Source organism: Drosophila ananassae, chromosome XR (genome assembly GCF_017639315.1).
Source record: "Drosophila ananassae strain 14024-0371.13 chromosome XR, ASM1763931v2, whole genome shotgun sequence".
NCBI lineage: Eukaryota > Metazoa > Arthropoda > Insecta > Diptera > Drosophilidae > Drosophila > Drosophila ananassae.
Genome location: NC_057932.1, coordinates 14,744,945 through 14,762,792, shown reverse-complemented (window position 1 = coordinate 14,762,792; position 17,848 = coordinate 14,744,945). Strand labels below are relative to the sequence as shown.

The 17,848-nt window shown below is 42.0% G+C and overlaps 2 protein-coding genes and 1 long non-coding RNA gene across 10 annotated transcripts; 1 reads left to right on the top strand and 2 right to left on the bottom strand.

The window, feature by feature from the left end:
- Nucleotides 1-4,339: 4,339 nt before the first annotated feature.
- LOC26515461 lies at nucleotides 4,340-6,668 on the bottom strand. 8 transcript variants are annotated; one of them, XR_004310202.2, is made up of 8 exons: nucleotides 6,549-6,668; nucleotides 6,014-6,279; nucleotides 5,836-5,954; nucleotides 5,608-5,763; nucleotides 5,417-5,514; nucleotides 5,064-5,349; nucleotides 4,745-4,910; nucleotides 4,340-4,680 (listed from the first exon to the last, which is right to left on the bottom strand). It is a non-coding gene; the product is annotated as an uncharacterized LOC26515461 (long non-coding RNA). The 8 variants fall into 8 exon arrangements; XR_004310200.2 differs by having other exon boundaries at nucleotides 5,417-5,651; nucleotides 5,712-5,763; XR_006507679.1 differs by having other exon boundaries at nucleotides 5,608-5,651; nucleotides 5,836-5,892.
- A 103-nt stretch (nucleotides 6,669-6,771) lies between these two features.
- Nucleotides 6,772-10,014, top strand: LOC6505235 (late secretory pathway protein AVL9 homolog). Its single transcript, XM_001965556.4, has 4 exons — nucleotides 6,772-8,098; nucleotides 8,159-8,560; nucleotides 8,637-8,817; nucleotides 8,926-10,014. Exons 1-4 carry the CDS (start codon nucleotides 7,054-7,056, stop codon nucleotides 9,398-9,400), a joined length of 2,103 nt encoding a protein of 700 aa, XP_001965592.1. The 5' UTR covers nucleotides 6,772-7,053; the 3' UTR covers nucleotides 9,401-10,014.
- A 4,478-nt stretch (nucleotides 10,015-14,492) lies between these two features.
- LOC6505035 (early endosome antigen 1) lies at nucleotides 14,493-17,510 on the bottom strand. Its single transcript, XM_001965558.4, has 4 exons — nucleotides 17,295-17,510; nucleotides 17,172-17,231; nucleotides 14,942-17,048; nucleotides 14,493-14,886 (listed from the first exon to the last, which is right to left on the bottom strand). Exons 1-3 carry the CDS (start codon nucleotides 17,378-17,380, stop codon nucleotides 15,185-15,187), a joined length of 2,010 nt encoding a protein of 669 aa, XP_001965594.1. The 5' UTR covers nucleotides 17,381-17,510; the 3' UTR covers nucleotides 14,493-14,886; nucleotides 14,942-15,184.
- Nucleotides 17,511-17,848: the final 338 nt, after the last annotated feature.

Here is a 17,848-nt window from a genome sequence, read left to right as displayed (position 1 = left end):
GATCGCCGAGTTGAGATCGACGGAGTAACCCGGCCTTATAACAAGGTGAGGTCTGCCAAATACTGCCTTTTTTTATGTACATATATTTGATAACTTATTAGTTTAAGTTTATAATCATTTATGTGTAGATTTGCAAACTCAAAAAGCATATTCTCAAGAAGGAAATTGTTATGATATTCTAGACATTACTTACACTTAACAACTAATTAATAATGTATTCTTTTTAGTTTTAGGAGCCACTGGAGTTCCAGGAGATAAGGGAGTTCATCATTAAAAGCAGTTTATGCTCCCACTTATCCCGCTTGAAGAGCTTTTAAGTATGCCACATTATTATTATATTTATTTACACATGAGTAACGTTTCTCTTCTTTAGGCACCACTATTCTGGTTATCAAAGGACACCACATCATTAGCATCATCTCCTGTCAACACCAGCATCACGTCCGTCACCTCCAAGCGGCGCAAAATCTATAGAAATAGCAAAAATATAAAAAATTTCAATTTTTATTTCAATTTCAATTTTAAATTCAAACGAAATTCTTGGTCCTTTTCTATAATCCTCATCTGATTTCGACGCAAAATGTCTTTGTGCCGATTTACCAAAAACAAAATGTATTTATCGGCCAAAACGGTATTAGTCCAGCTTCGATTTTTTCTGTTAATAAAGCACATTCTTGGTCTGAACCTTTTGAACGATTTTGTATTGAAGTCTAAAGAGAAATTTCGGACTCAAAATATCGATATCAAAAAACTTATGAAGCAGTTTGAAGGAAATTCGAGTCCCGATTCCGAAAACGCGAAGCGTTGCCAGAATTGAACTTTCTAAAGCTTATATCTCGGCCATTCCTGGCCCGATCTGGCAACGCTATGCATTTTTGGAATCAGGACTCAAATTTCCTTCGAACTGCATCATTAGTTTTTCGATATCAAACAACTCATTTTCGACCCGATTTTTGAAAAAATGGAAAGGGGTAACATCACGTTTTTTCTCGATTTTCGCGAAAAATTTTTTTGTCCGATTTCGGCGATTTTTGGATGCATTTCGACTAATTTTGGGGCGCTGATTCCGAAAATGTACAGCGTTGCCAGATCGGGCCACAAACGGCCGAGATACAGGCTCTAGAAACTCTATTTCTGGCCCGATCTGGCAACGCTATGTATTTTTGGAATCAGGACTCAAATGTCCTTCGAACTGCATCATTAGTTTTTCGATATCAAACAACTCATTTTCGACCCGATTTTTGAAAAAATGGAAAGGGGTAACATCACGTTTTTTCTCGATTTTCGCGAAAAATTTTTTTGTTCGATTTCCGCGATGTTTGGATGCATTTCGTCTAATTTTGGGACGCTGATTCCGAAAATGTATGCCGTTGCCAGATCGGATGAGAAACGGCCGAGATATGACCATTTGAAAAACGTGTACTTTCTATAGCTCATATCTCGGCCATTTCCCAACCGATCTGGCAACGCTGTGCATTTTTGGAATCAGGACTCAAATGTCCTTCGAACTGCATCATTAGTTTTTCGATATCGAACAACTCATTTTCGACCCGATTTTTGAAAAAATGGAAAGGGGTAACATCACGTTTTTTCTCGATTTTCGCGAAAAATTTTTTTGTCCGATTTCGGCGATCTTTGGATGCATTTCGACTAATTTTGGGGCGCTGATTCCGAAAATGTACAGCGTTGCCAGATCGGGCCACAAACGGCCGAGATACAGGCTCTAGAAACTCTATTTCTGGCCCGATCTGGCAACGCTATGTATTTTTGGAATCAGGACTCAAATGTCCTTCGAACTGCATCATTAGTTTTTCGATATCAAACAACTCATTTTCGACCCGATTTTTGAAAAAATGGAAAGGGGTAACATCACGTTTTTTCTCGATTTTCGCGAAAAATTTTTTTGTCCGATTTCGGCGATTTTTGGATGCATTTCGACTAATTTTGGGGCGCTGATTCCGAAAATGTACAGCGTTGCCAGATCGGGCCACAAACGGCCGAGATACAGGCTCTAGAAACTCTATTTCTGGCCCGATCTGGCAACGCTATGTATTTTTGGAATCAGGACTCAAATGTCCTTCGAACTGCATCATTAGTTTTTCGATATCAAACAACTCATTTTCGACCCGATTTTTGAAAAAATGGAAAGGGGTAACATCACGTTTTTTCTCGATTTTCGCGAAAAATTTTTTTGTTCGATTTCCGCGATGTTTGGATGCATTTCGTCTAATTTTGGGACGCTGATTCCGAAAATGTATGCCGTTGCCAGATCGGATGAGAAACGGCCGAGATATGACCATTTGAAAAACGTGTACTTTCTATAGCTCATATCTCGGCCATTTCCCAACCGATCTGGCAACGCTGTGCATTTTTGGAATCAGGACTCAAATGTCCTTCGAACTGCATCATTAGTTTTTCGATATCGAACAACTCATTTTCGACCCGATTTTTGAAAAAATGGAAAGGGGTAACATCACGTTTTTTCTCGATTTTCGCGAAAAATTTTTTTGTCCGATTTCGGCGATCTTTGGATGCATTTCGACTAATTTTGGGGCGCTGATTCCGAAAATGTACAGCGTTGCCAGATCGGGCCACAAACGGCCGAGATACAGGCTCTAGAAACTCTATTTCTGGCCCGATCTGGCAACGCTATGTATTTTTGGAATCAGGACTCAAATGTCCTTCGAACTGCATCATTAGTTTTTCGATATCAAACAACTCATTTTCGACCCGATTTTTGAAAAAATGGAAAGGGGTAACATCACGTTTTTTCTCGATTTTCGCGAAAAATTTTTTTGTCCGATTTCGGCGATCTTTGGATGCATTTCGACTAATTTTAGGGGCGCTGATTCCGAAAATGTACAGCGTTGCCAGATCGGGCCACAAACGGCCGAGATACAGGCTCTAGAAACTCTATTTCTGGCCCGATCTGGCAACGCTATGTATTTTTGGAATCAGGACTCAAATGTCCTTCGAACTGCATCATTAGTTTTTCGATATCAAACAACTCATTTTCGACCCGATTTTTGAAAAAATGGAAAGGGGTAACATCACGTTTTTTCTCGATTTTCGCGAAAAATTTTTTTGTCCGATTTCGGCGATCTTTGGATGCATTTCGACTAATTTTGGGGCGCTGATTCCGAAAATGTACAGCGTTGCCAGATCGGGCCACAAACGGCCGAGATACAGGCTCTAGAAACTCTATTTCTGGCCCGATCTGGCAACGCTATGTATTTTTGGAATCAGGACTCAAATGTCCTTCGAACTGCATCATTAGTTTTTCGATATCAAACAACTCATTTTCGACCCGATTTTTGAAAAAATGGAAAGGGGTAACATCACGTTTTTTCTCGATTTTCGCGAAAAATTTTTTTGTTCGATTTCCGCGATGTTTGGATGCATTTCGTCTAATTTTGGGACGCTGATTCCGAAAATGTACACCGTTGCCAGATCGGTTGAGAAATGGCAGAGATATGCGCTTTTGAAAAACATGTATTTCTATAGCTTTTATCTCGGCGATTTCTGGTCCGATCTGGCAACGCTACGCAGTTTTGGAATCAGCTCCTCGATATTAGTCGAAATGCATCAAAAGATCGCCGAAATCGGACAATAAATTGGTTTGTGTATTCTCGGTGACCGACGGCCATTTTGTAATTCTCAACCAGTTCAAGCGCGGAAAAGTATAAATAGAGCGTCGCTGCACCGGAATCCTCTTTGAAAACCCTTAACAACTCCGCCATTTACGATCCGATTTTGACGAGTGATGTCTTAAACGACTCGCTGGAACCCCCCTAAGCGATTGATGTAAAAAAATTGCCGAATTTTTACCAAAAAATTAATCGGTGGATTTTCGAAATTTTTTTTGCATCATTCGCCTAAAGGGGCTCCAACGGGTCGTTTAAGACATCACTCGTCAAAATCGGACGGTAAATGGCGGAGTTGTTAAGGGTTTTCAAAGAGGATTCCGGTGCAGCGACGCTCTATTTATACTTTTCCGCGCTTGAACTGGTTGCGAATTACAAAATGGCGGCCAGAGCGGCTCCATTGAGACGGCCAATTCGAATTGTTTTCTGCTGTTTTCGCCATTTGTCGGCGGATTTCGACGCGAAATGACTTTTATGATTCGGAATAGGATTTAGAACGAGATTTTTTACATATTTGTGTTGCTTTTTTATTTGATGTTTCCATTGATTTATGTACAATGTTTAAATTTTATAATTTAAATTTTCGCAATTTGAAACAAAACGGTATAAGATATTGTTTCATATAAGAAAACGTTTTTGCAAAAACAAAATTAATCATTCATCGTAGCATGAGTACAATAAAGGGAACTCTCAAGTTGAATTGAGCATGAATTATATATAAACTTTTCTAACTTTTCAAAAATGAACAATGGATTGAACAATCTGAATTAATGATTTTAAATATTAATGTGTTTTGAATATGAAAAGTCTTATATAGTAATCAATGCTAAAAAAAATAATATTCCAACGGCGCTTGTTGAGTTCCCTGACGTTTCCGGTTGAAGATAAAAAATTTGATGGATGTACAAAAAATATGAATATTTCAGCTTTCCATGATAAGTTGAGTTAGTTTTCCGATTTTGTAGTCCAGGCACGAGAGTTTCCTATTAGCCAGTCCCTCCCAAATGGCTGAGTCGAAAGGATTGTTGGCTTTGTCCTGCACAAAAAGAAAATGAATCAGTATTTCCACTCCATATTGCGTTTAGGCTTTACAAATTTACCCTAGAATGTCCTTACACCAAATTTAAGATAAATTGTTAAGAAGTTTAGGTGGAAACCTAAAATATTATGACGGTATTATCCAAGTAATACATTCATGTTCTAATGGCTTCATCTCTCGTGGGCCCGTCTTTTACAAAAAGTACTTAGCAGTACTTCACCATTAATCTGAAAGGAGAAAAGAAAGAAATTAGTTCAGTCTCCAAGCTTCAATAAACACAAAAAGAAATTATATAAATATTTGAATTGCAAAGAAAATAAATTAAATTTTAATCTGTGCCCCACAACTAGGCATTTCCGAGAGGAAGAAAAAGGATTCACCATGAGTTTGTTTCTTGCCACTTGTTAGGGATGAGTTGTTAGGGATCCACTTCTCCTTGATGTTTTGTCATTATTCGAATGACCATCTTCAACTCGAACTAGATCTATTTAATTCGGCAATCAGTAATGATTGCATGTAAATCATCATTGGGCCACATAATCGAGCTTCTGAAAGACGGGCCGCAATTCCGCTTTCTGCGCCGCCCGATCATTGAAGTCGTTCCGGTTTCTTCTGCCGTCTTTCCATTATCAGTGTCCTTTAACTCAGGCGATCAGAAATCGAAAGCTAGAATAGATAATTCCACTGAATTTATAACAAATTTGCAATACACTAAACCCTAGTTTTCACGTACCTGATCCACATGCGTAACTTTTTCACTCCTTACGATTGGCTTTATATTTTTTTTCTTGGCCTTTCCAACAGGCGGCATTGCAAGTTTTCCAGTATTGCCTTCAGAGCAAATGTGTTTTTTTCATTTAAAAACTCACAAATAACGATAGCCCATCGCCGTTCCTTATTGGCGTTTCAAACGGAATGACTTACAGCATTTTTTATTAGTATTAGATGCGAAATGATCCAGATGTTTGCTAAATAAAGACATGTTGTTCAAATTTAAAATTCCAATTTAAAATGGTTGGAGATGGTACAAGTAACTGGAGATGGTAAAGCTGCCTCAGGTATTAGCTATCGACAAAGTCACTACAATCGTATATTGGATAGTTAATACTTTTAAGAGAGTTTTACAACACTTGCTATATGCAATCCACTTACCCGGGAAATTTACAGCTACATAAAGTAAATGCGCTTCTGGCGTCTCCTGGAATAGATCTATAAACGGATTTATATGTACTTTTCACATTTACACAATGTTTTGGACATTTAAGTAGTTACTGGAAAGGGAAACACAATTATACTGACAAATTGGTTTTCTATGTTCGATCCTAATTACCTATCCTTTTCTATTTCAGTCGATGATGCGAATCATATCCCGCCAGATAATCCAATCGTCCATATGCAGATCTTGGTCTCCATAAAGCTGAATTTCTCTTTTGCAATCGGCGGTCAGAAAATGATACGCAACTAAATCGATTCTATTCCAAATTCTGCGCCGCCAGGTCCTCGCTGTCGTTCTGGGTCTGATCTGTTTTCTAGGCATTCTTGTCTGCTTCTTGTCCTTTTATTTCCTCCTTCAACTCGGCGATCAGAAATGGAAATCTGCAAATATATCATAGCACTGAATTCACAACAAAATTGCCTTGCTCTTAATACTAGTCTTGGATTTACTAGAAACTGGATTTCATATCCATGTAATGCTTCTTTTCCCATCGATTGGCTGCCTAATTTTTTTTCCTGACCTTTCCAACAGCCGCCATAGAAAGCTTTCCAGTATTGGCTTGCGAGCACACACGTTTTGCTTTTTTAAAACTCACAGTAGTGATAGCTCATTGCCATTTCTTATTAGGTTTTAAAGCCGAATGACTTACCGTATTTTGCATTAGTATTAGATCCGAAATGGCCCATATATGCACCTAAAAAAAAGATAAATGTTGTTCACATTGAAAATTCCAATTTAAAATAATTTGAGATGGTAAAACTAACTAAGGATGGAAAGTTGACTCAGTAAATAGTTATCGATAACAACTCACTATATCGTATATACGATAGTTGTTACTCTTAAACAAATTTTACTACACTAGTTATTTGCAATTTTGTACTTTTTGCGCTGTGCAACACACTTGCCGAGAATTAGAGTTTCTATAGCGACGTAGTGTTTTTCTTAAGAAATTGCAATTTTCAGTAGGTAAGCTGGAAGAACAAACAGAAGGAATACAGCTATAAGGAAGTGGCAACTACAATTTGGATAGCTATAAACGCATTCCGTAATTATTCAGCAAGTGGGAGCGAGGAACCTCCCTGGGATTTTCGCAAATTGGAATTTTTGCAAACAACCAAAGACTTGGAGAAGTGGAAAAAACAAAGGAGTTTGCGATGGCCAGCGCGCCGGAGAACAAACCGCCTATACTGCACATCCTGGTAGTGGGATTTCATCACAAGCTGGGCTGTCAGGTGGAGTTCTCCCATCCGCCCCTTATATCTGGCTCTACCGGGCGGAATGAATGCCCCTCCGGATGGAAATATCTGCCCACTTTGGCGCTGCCGGATGGTTCGCACAACTTCACGGAGGACACTGTATTCTTTAATCTACCAAGCTTATTTGAGCCAGCGGCCAGTATCTACGGCGTATCATGTTACCGGCAAATACCCGTGGAGAAGCTAAAAATCCGTACTGCCGACCTCACCCGGAGCACGGTACAAAAGTCTGTTTGCATTTTGGCCCGCCAACCGATCTACGGTTACATCGAGGTCAAGTTGGCCCTGATAGCGGATGCCTTCTTCGACCAGGGTGACTTCTCTGGCACGGAACTCTTGGTAAAGGCCTATCAACAGCTGAACGCCTGCCTCCTGGACGACGAGTCCCGGCGGCCACTGCGCCACTTCCACGTAGGCTTGTCCTTGCGAGAGATAGTGCTTCACTGGCGCCACAAAACCTTGATGCTCTTCAAACTATTCCTTCTCCAGCGAAGAGTCGTCTGTTTCGGCTCTCCCGTGCGCGGCATGTGTGTCCTGATCCTGGGCATGGCTTCCCTTGTGCCCCGACTGCTGGAGAAGGGCTTCCAGGAGGTGGCGTGTGTGCGCACCTCCCGCCCCCTGTCGCCGATGCCCGATTTCACCGACTCGCTGCAAAGAGAGGCTCAAGCAGAAGCGGAACTGGCCTCCTCTTGCGTTGCATCTCAGGATCCGGAGACCGAGCAGGAGCAGAAACTCACGCCTGAAAGCGCCACGGCAATCGAGGGCGAAGCAGAGGAGCTGGCACTCGTCTCATCGGCGGCATCCGCTGGGGGCGATGATGAGGATGAGACTTCACCGCAATCCACGCCGAACTCGCAATCGCAAGACTCATCCAACTTTCTGGGCTCTTCGAACGGAAGGAACAGCTCCCTAACTCGAGAGGCCAGCGTTGACACACTGGCATGTGAGTAATCTTTTAAGTGTATTGTACAATCTCTACATTTATAAGTCTTTCATCTTACAGCGAACCTGGCCGCCCTGTGTTCTGTGAATCCGGACGAATACCGAGCTCCAGTCAGCATCTTCGCCAGCGGCAATCTCTGTCTACCATACCTGTCGCTTCCGTACATGGATCTTCTCAGCGATCCGATGGTGCTGTCCTACGTCATTGGTACCTCCAACGTGCTGTTCCAGCAGAAACGCCAGCTGGCCGACGTACTGGTGGACATTGAGGCGGCCAACCTGGATGCACACGACCCGGAATTGAAGCGTCAGCTCGTGCTGAGCACTGAGGACTTGCGCTACATGGACTATATACTGAAGCATGTGCAAACGCCCAAGGAGGATGCCGAGGGGAGCGAGTACTGGATACGGGAGCAATTCCAGGGCTATATTTTGGCCCTATTGCGCACCTCTGTGGCTCCTGGTAAAGCGTGGAATCTATAATTATGTTCCTATGGTTTTGTGTATGGATGCTAAGGGGTTTTTCTCTTTATTTTCAGATGCCACTACCAAAGACAACGATCATTTCAACTCTCAATTTATGGGCGCATTTAAACGGACGCAGTGCTTCCAAGAGTGGTATGATGTGCGGCCAGATGCGGAGTTCTTTGACGCCCTGCCTTCGGGTCATCCTTTTGCCGGGACCTTGTCCGTGGCGGACATGAAACTGAAGCTAGCGCAGTGAGTATACCGGACACACCTAGATAACCATGAAATTGGTTCCACACCATGAATGATTCAACCTTCCACGCCTTTAACTAATATTTAAATCCAATCCCATTTCCACAGAACCATGCAGAACAGCGAGAGCGGACGAAAGATAAACCAGGCGGTAAACACGACGAGCAGGGCAGTTGGAGGTGCCATTTCCCAGGCCAAAGGAGCCTTCTCCAGCTGGTGGTCATCGATAACGACGGCGCCACCCAATACAAATCCCACGGCAGCACCCAATGGTCCGGATTCGGGCGATGGCAGCGAGGCTGCAGCCGGATTAGACTTCTCAGTGACATTCCAGAACCATAAAGATATGGAGGGCCTGGACATGGCCGGGGTTAGCATTCACCTGGCTGGCCAGGAGGAGACCCAAGAGCAGCAGCAGGGCATTGTGGAGATTGGACGCGAGGCAGAGCTTCTGGACAAAACCAGCAATCCCGCAGAGGAACCGAAACCCACAGCTATACGACCATCGGGTTGTGGGGGAGATGTGGCTGCTTCCTCCACGTCGTCGATGGAGCACAATAGCGGAGATGTGTTCATCGTTTGAAGGGAGATGCTGCTGTACTATTGATCTTTGTATAAAATCGAACTAAGCTATATGATAATTATTTATTACGCAACAAATTGTCTCAGTCTCAATGTTGAATTTATCGTAACGACATACTACTTCTATTGTTTGTAACTCTGTAATAGAACGGGCCAAGGATGTTGGTCGGGAAGGTAAAGAGCAAGGCTACCGGTTAGGTCCTTGAATTTCTTACGTTAAAATTATTTGATTAAGCAAAATTGCTTATCTTTTCCATTGGACTATACATTGATCCAACCTAGTTTGTAACCAATTGGCCAAAATTAATGTAATTCTATATATGAATATGTTTAGTTGTCCCCGAATCCTTGCCACGCCCACCACTCAGTGTACATTTGTGTCCATGTGAACCGTTCCAAGTGCAATTTGTTATCCAAAAATGAGAGCATAATCCATTTGGCAATAAGCAACTCAACGAAATATGATATTTATAGAGCTCGAGTCAAGGCTCCTGCCGGACAGTTGCCACCTCCATGATATTAGAGACTGTCCGGCCAGGATTCTTGTACCATGATCCTGTGTCCAACTCTACCTAATCCAATTGTAATTCTAAACATTAAAAAAAATTGTCAAAAGTTGTGTTTTTTGTACTTTTTTCGAAAATTTGGTGGATTGTGTGACTTATGACGTCACAAATCATGACTTGCACATATTTTTAAGGCTTTCGTGTCCATGAGTCATTTTTGTTCGCCTTCCCGGAGCACTACCGGGTCTGGTGTTCCAGGCGGACAGAAGCGCCCAGTAGGTGGTTTTTATTTTTTTTAAACAGTGTTTTGTAAATATCTCGACCATTTCTCGTCCGATTTGGGATTTCGAAGGATGAAAAAATTGAGAATAATACAGCCCGTCGACTGGCCAACAAACAACTGCTATTGGCCAAGTTAACAACGTGTGGTAACAATTTTTGGTTTAAAAACTCACTTTTTAAACATTTTAAAGCGAATATCTCGGTCATTTGGTAACCGATTCCAAAGCAAAACACCTTTTTTGAATCAGGACTTCAAGGTCCTTCGATATGCAACAAAAGCCGAGCAAAAAATTTTTGACCCGATTTTTGAAAATTTTCAAAGGGGTACCATCATGATTTTTTGCGAAAATCGACCAAAAATTTTGTTGTTCAGTTTTTGAAGCAGATTAATGGACATTGGAGTCCTGATTCCAAAATGATATCCTTTTTCGAAATCGGTCAAGAAATGACCGAGATATCCTTAATCGAAAGGATGTTTTTTTTTCTTGACACGAAATTCTTTCTATTCCCCCAGGTGAACGAGTTCCAGACGGATTCCTGAATGTCTATTAAAGTGGATCCTTGCACCATCGCTGCAGGATCATCTCCCACAACCCTCGGAGGATCTTCAGTTATGTGACGTCACGCAGGACATCGGAAAACCATCGAGACCCATGGAGCAGTATTTCTAGGATCTCATCTATGTATTTTTAGGAAACTGTATAGATTAGTTGTAGTTATTAGTATATTAGTTAGTATAGTCTACTAGTCTGTCTGTAATAAAAGGATTTAATAAAAGGATTTTTGTGTGTTTTATTCGGGGGGTTTCGGGGCATTTTCCGAATTTTCCAGGTTTTTTCCAAATTTTTCTGATTTTTGCAGAACTATTCCGAATTTCTTCAAATATTCTAGGGGTTTAAAAAATTTTGCCGGATTTTCTGAATTTTTCCGCATTTCCCTGAATTTTTCTCGATTTTCCAGCATTTTTTTAAATTTTCCTGAAATTTTCCGAATGACTTGCACTTTTTTTTTGCGGCTGAAAAATTTTCGATTTTGGCCCGCTACCAGGCTCGGAGTACCAGGCGAACAGAAACGACTAGTAGGTGGATTCGATTTTTTGAAACAGTTTTTTGTGAATATCTCGGCCACTTCGCATCCAATCCAGGATTGTGATAGGCCATAAAATGCGCAAAAATAAGGCGCATCGACTGGCAAACAGGACAATTTAAAATGTCAAAGGGAATACCAAAGGGAAAATTATTTACTGGGACACGTCATTTTTTATAATTTGGAATATGAATATCTCGGCAGTTTCAAAGCCGATCGGAAAATGAAATACAGTTTTGGAATCAGGACTTGAATGTCCTTCGATCTCGATCAAAGGATTTTGTAAATCCAACAGCTTTGCGCTAAGCGGCAGCAGCATTTTCGGATTGGAAATTCATCACAATGTGTGACGTGGCCTACGATTTCAGGGGGATCCAGTGACGCAGTCCGAAGGATATTGATGTCCTGATCCAGGATCAGTACTTCATTTCCAGATCGGTTGGGAAATGGCCAAGATATAAACAATTCAAAATAAAAGTATATTCTTTTGGATAAATTTGTTTACCACTCGGTGCTAACTTGGCCAAGACCAGATCTTGTTAGCCAGGTAGGAGGGCCGTATTTTTGCGTATTTTTTGAGCTATCACGATCCTGGATTGGATGCGAAATGGCCGAGATATTCGCAAAAAAACATTTTAAAAAACCAATTCCACCTACTACTCGTTTCTGTTCGCCTAGTACTTCAAGCCTGGTAGCGGGCGAAAATTGAAAATTTTTCAGCCACTTTATGCCGTGACGTCACGGATAGGGCTTGGATCTGTGACGTCATCACTGGGTGGTGTCTTGGCTACACTGGGTCGTGTCTTGGACACAGGTTTAAGTCTGAGTTTTCGAAATTCGCGGGGGCGCGAAAATATTTTTGAATTTGAATTTAAATATAACGGATTAAATATAGCGGGCGGGAAACTTCTTTTTTAAATTTGAATTTAAATATAACGGTTCGAAAAATTCAAGACTTAAACCATGACATCTAAGACACAAACCTGTATCCAAGACATGCCCCATTGTAGCCAGGGCACCATCCAGTGGTGACGTCACGATCAGAGTGACGTCACGACCTAAAGTGGCTGAAAAATTTTAAATTTTCGGCCGCTACCAGGCTTGAAGTACTAGGCGAACAGAAACGAGTAGTAGGTGGATTCTATTTTCTGAAACTGTTTTTTGTGAATATCTCGGCCATTCCGCATCCGATCCAGGATTTCGATGGCTCAAAAAATGCGGTAAAATAGGGGGCATCTACTGGTCAACACAAATCTGGTATTGGCCAAGTTAACACCGTTTGGTAAACAAGTTTGGATTAAAATAATATTTCTATACTTATCCATTTGTATATCTCGGTCATTTCCCAACCGATTTGGAAACAGAGTACCATTCCTGAATTAGGACTTCAATATCCTTCGAACTGCAATATAGAATCCTGTCGATCGTCCTGCTTCCTGTTTTAAAATATGTGAATGACGGACTACATTTCCCTGCTAGATTTTCAAAATCCTTTGATGCAAATCGGAGGATGTTGATGTCCTGATTCCAAAATGGTACTCCGCTTCCAAATCGGTAGTGAAATTTCCGAGATATTCACATTTAAAATTAGGTACATTTTATATTTCAGGTAATTACATTTTCCCACGGTGTTAACTTGGCCAACACCAGATGTTTGTTGGCCAGTAGATGCTCCCCATTTTTCCGAATTTTTCGAGCCATCGCAGGATAGGATAGGATGCAGGATGGCCGAGATATTCACAAAAAACAGTTTCAGAAAATGGAATCCACCTACTAGGCGTTTCTGTTCGCCTGGTACTTCAGGGGTGGTAATGGCCAAAATCTGGAATTTTTCAGCCGGCAAAAGCTGTGACGTCACGGATTCAGGTTGGAGCCACTGTTTTGCGACTTGGGAGAACCGGTTAGTGTCCTGGCTAATACGGATGGGCGCGACATTTGAATTTAATATTTCAAAAAGCGCGAAATCAAAATTTGAAAATTCAAAAAGCGCGGGTGGGCGCTAAGTTTGAATTTCAAAATTCAAAAGTGTTTTCCAGCCGCCAACTATCCCGCCCATTTTTTGAATTTTTGAAAAGTTCCCGCCCATTTTTTGAATTTTTAATAGCTCCCGCCCATTCATCTTAGACTTGAACCCACTCTCCCAAGTCTCAAACCAGTGGCTCCAACCTCAATCCGTGACGTCACAGCTTTTTCCGGCTGAAAAATTCCAGATTTTGGCCATTACCACCCCTGAAGTACCAGGCGAACAGAAACGCCCAGTAGGTGGATTCCATTTTCTGAAACTGTTTTTTGTGAATATCTCGGCCATTTCGCATCCAATCCAGGATCGTGATAGCTCAAAAAATGCGCAAAAATACGGCCCTCCTACCTGGCTAACAAGATCTGGTCTTGGCCAAGTTAGCACCGAGTGGTAAACAAATTTATCCAAAAGAATATACTTTTATTTTGAATTGTTTATATCTTGGCCATTTCCCAACCGATCTGGAAATGAAGTACTGATCCTGGATCAGGACATCAATATCCTTCGGACTGCGTCACTGGATCCCCCTGAAATCGTAGGCCACGTCACACATTGTGATGAATTTCCAATCCGAAAATGCTGCTGCCGCTTAGCGCAAAGCTGTTGGATTTACAAAATCCTTTGATGGAGATCGAAGGATATTCAAGTCCTGATTCCAAAACTGTATTTCATTTTCCGATCGGCTTTGAAACTGCCGAGATATTCATATTCCAAATTATAAAAAATGACGTGTCCCAGTAAATAATTTTCCCTTTGGTATTCCCTTTGACATTTTAAATTGTCCTGTTTGCCAGTCGATGCGCCTTATTTTTGCGCATTTTATGGCCTATCACAATCCTGGATTGGATGCGAAGTGGCCGAGATATTCACAAAAAACTGTTTCAAAAAATCGAATCCACCTACTAGTCGTTTCTGTTCGCCTGGTACTCCGAGCCTGGTAGCGGGCCAAAATCGAAAATTTTGAAGCCGCTAAAAAAAGTGCAAGTCATTTGAAAAATTTCTGGAAAATTTAAAAAAATGCTGGAAAATCGAGAAAAATTCAGGGAAATGCGGAAAAATTCAGAAAATCCGGCAAAATTTTTAAAACCCCTAGAATGTTTGAAGAAATTCGGGATAGTTCAGAAACAATCAAAAAAATTTGGGAAAAGCCAGGAAAATTCGAAAATGCCCCCAAAACCCCCCGAATAAAACACATAAGAATCCTTTCATATTTTTATTGAATATTCTACTGACTACAAAAATAAACCATGTAACTAATCTATATAATCTAGTTATATAATTATATCTAAATTTATATATTTTATATCTGTATAATCCATCTACATCTATATACCTATCAATATAATATGTCTAATACATCTATTTAACTTATCTATATACAAAAAAAAACTTTAGGAATACAGTGATTAAATAAATATGTGGTTGGGGACTCGGGATATGGTCATCCAAGGCTTTCCTCCATCGAATCCGGGGTCGACCAGCCTCTGCTCCAGATCCTCCATGGAGTGTCGGGGATGTGGGGGAGGATCTCCGTATCCTACGCTGCCCTCCAATCTCTTGAACCAATGTGCCCTCCTGGTGCGTCCCATTAGCCTAAGGGAAAAGAAACCATGTTAGCTAAGGACTATATTTCAGGACATTTACTCACCCTATAGTGGTCATATCTCCACCAACTCTCGTCAGATCAGAGAAATCTATACCTTCCCGATCTTGGCTCACCTTAAATTCGATCGATTTTTTCTAATTTTGGAAAGGGTTAAATTTTTGCAAAAAATCTATAAAATTTTTCTTTCTTCGATTTTGATTTAAACTTGATACATCGAATTTAAAATACAACAATACAATTATAATACATCTGGGACTTGATAATTCCAATAAATAATAATCTGTTTTACATAAATCCCTGCAGTGCCTCTAGCACCGGTTTGAAGGATGCCGGCTTTGAGTTCTCCAACAGCTTCGTCTTCGCCTCAAGAATGATGGCAGCTTGCTCTATGGATGCATTGAACTCGTCGAGCTCTTCCTGGGCTGCCGCCAGCTTCTTTTCGTAGTCATCGAGGTAGGCGTGGCGCTCTGTGAGCAACTGATCCTGGTATGCCTCGGCCGACGTGAGGAGCTCTTCGTTTCGCTGTTTCCTGACCTCCAGTTTGACGATCAGTTGCTGCTCCGACAGCTGCATCTTTTGCAGGCTGTCGAGCAGACGGAACTGCTCCTCGTCCAGCTGCTCTTGGTGCTGGCGCCTCATTTCGCGTCTGGTGGTGTAGGTGCCCTCCACGTTCTGTAAAGCCTGCTTGAGAACTCGCAGACGCGACACCAGATTGGTGATCTCCTGCTTGCAGCTGCCGCACTTCAGTTGTATTTTATTTATCTCCTTCTCCAGTTCCAGGCGGTGCTTCTCCTTCAGCTGTCGCTGCTGCTGGACTATGGCACTGAATTCCTCCAGAACTCGCGCCCGTACCAGGATGTCTTCCTTGCCTCCCGGCTGCAGAGGCAGCAACAGATCCCACTTCTGGTTGCGAACCAACTGGGCAGCAACCGAATCGCTAAAGTGTCGGACATGCGAATTGAAACTCTCGACGGTGTCCAGCAGTTTCTTCTTGGCCCGGGAGAGCATCACCTGTTGATTGGACTCGCGAGAGCAGAGGTCCTTCACCTGGCGCTCGTATACTTGGGATTCGTTGCTGAGGTCCGCCTGGCGCATTTGCAAAGATTTGACTTGCTGGATGGTGTATTTCTGATTGGCAATGGAGTTGCGCAAACGCTGCTCGCTGTTGGTTAGTTGCTGTATCTCCTTTTGGAGCTCTTTGCCCTTGGCTAGCATGGTGTTTTTGGCATCCTCCTGCTTGGCGATCTCCTCCTGGCAAGCAAGAACCTGCTGGTTTAGCTGCTCCCTCTCCTGGTTCAGCTTCTGCAGTTGCTGCACCTTCTTCTCCTCCCCAGCCTGATGCAGTTGCTCGTCCAGCTTGGATATCTGGGATTTGAGGTTGGCTATCTCGGTGTCGAGCGCCTGACGGCTGGGGAAGTCACTCCTTCGGCTTATGACCATGTCGCACACCCTGGCCTGAAGCAGGAGCTCCTCCTCGGCGCGCTCCTCGTTCCACAGGGGATTGCACTCGGCGCTCTTCTCGAAGAGCAGGGCATTTAGGTCCTCGTCCAGCTGGACAGCCTGTAGAGCATGAGTGGTGGACATGGCTGTCATTTCGGCAATGCTGTGCAAATACGAACTGGGCTGCTCGGCTGTCTCCATGAATGGGAATTGCTCCGAGTCCATTGAATCCAACGGCGGGGCAAAATCCATGAGAAAATCCAGCAGCACGATGACATGACCAAAGGAATGCTGAGTGGCGGGCGTGCTCAGCCAGGACTTGCTCACTTGATGGGGATAGTGGAGTTTTTGCAGCGCTGCTGTTATCTCCTCCACCGGATTGGATCCTACAGTAACCTTGTTGCGCCAAACATTCTGAAAGAAGAAGTTCAGGATGCCAAGGAACTGTTTGAAGGTCATCTTTCGTAATCCGCCAGGACGAGCGAAAAATTCTGCTCCGAGACACTGCAGAGCTCCTTGCATATTGCTCAGATATTCAAGTATCTGTTGGGCTCGTTCCGACACCCAGCTCTTATCAGAGTGCAGAGCTACTGGGCGCTCAACGGACGTTGGCCTGGGTCCTCGATGGTTCCTCATCGGCGTAATTCCCATCTGACTCGCTCGATCTCTCTCCAGGTTCATGGGTTGAGGCAGGCGGGACTGTGATGGCCTGCAAAACATATTTAATTGTATTATACTTTGTACTTATTAGAATAAATGGGTTGTTTTTTCCGATTTTACTTTTCTTTCGCTGTGAAATTTGTGTTTACTTTTAGAAAACTGTGGAACCTACCGTTTGCTCATTTTTGCGGTTGTCAGATTTGGTGTGGGTGTTGCTAGAGTCCATTTTGATCTGTAAGCCAAAGAATTTAAAAAATAACATCAAAAATTCTAACATAAAACAAGAAATACTTACCTGGTCTGCCGCTTATCGGTGACTCCAGGATCTTCGGCGGCATATTCACGGAACTCGCTGTTCCGCCGGGGCAGGTGGTGCGACATATTTGCGAATAGTAGTACTAACTGATTATATTTACGATAATATTTTGATTTCAAAATCAATGCGCGTCGCCGACTTAAATAAGGCTTTGACGTGAAGTTGGCTGCGCTTGCGCTGTCGATATGGCAATATCGATAGAACTATCGATCGATAGAACTCACGCAACAGAGCGGGAAGAATCACAAACCGGTTCACTTTTCAAAAATAAACAAAAGGTTCATTGAAATGAAAAGAGTTTCTCTTTTCAAAAATAAACAAAAGGTTTATTGAAATGAAAAGTGCTTAAATATAAAAACAAACAACTTATTTATGAACTTTTTTTGTTTTTGTTTTATTTTCGTTTATTCCAACATATTTAATTAATTGGTATTATTGTTTCAAGTATTACACAATATTGATGCCGTTTCTTTTACATTTCTTATTATTTTATAGGTTTTATTATTATAACTAAATATCGATCACATTTCCTT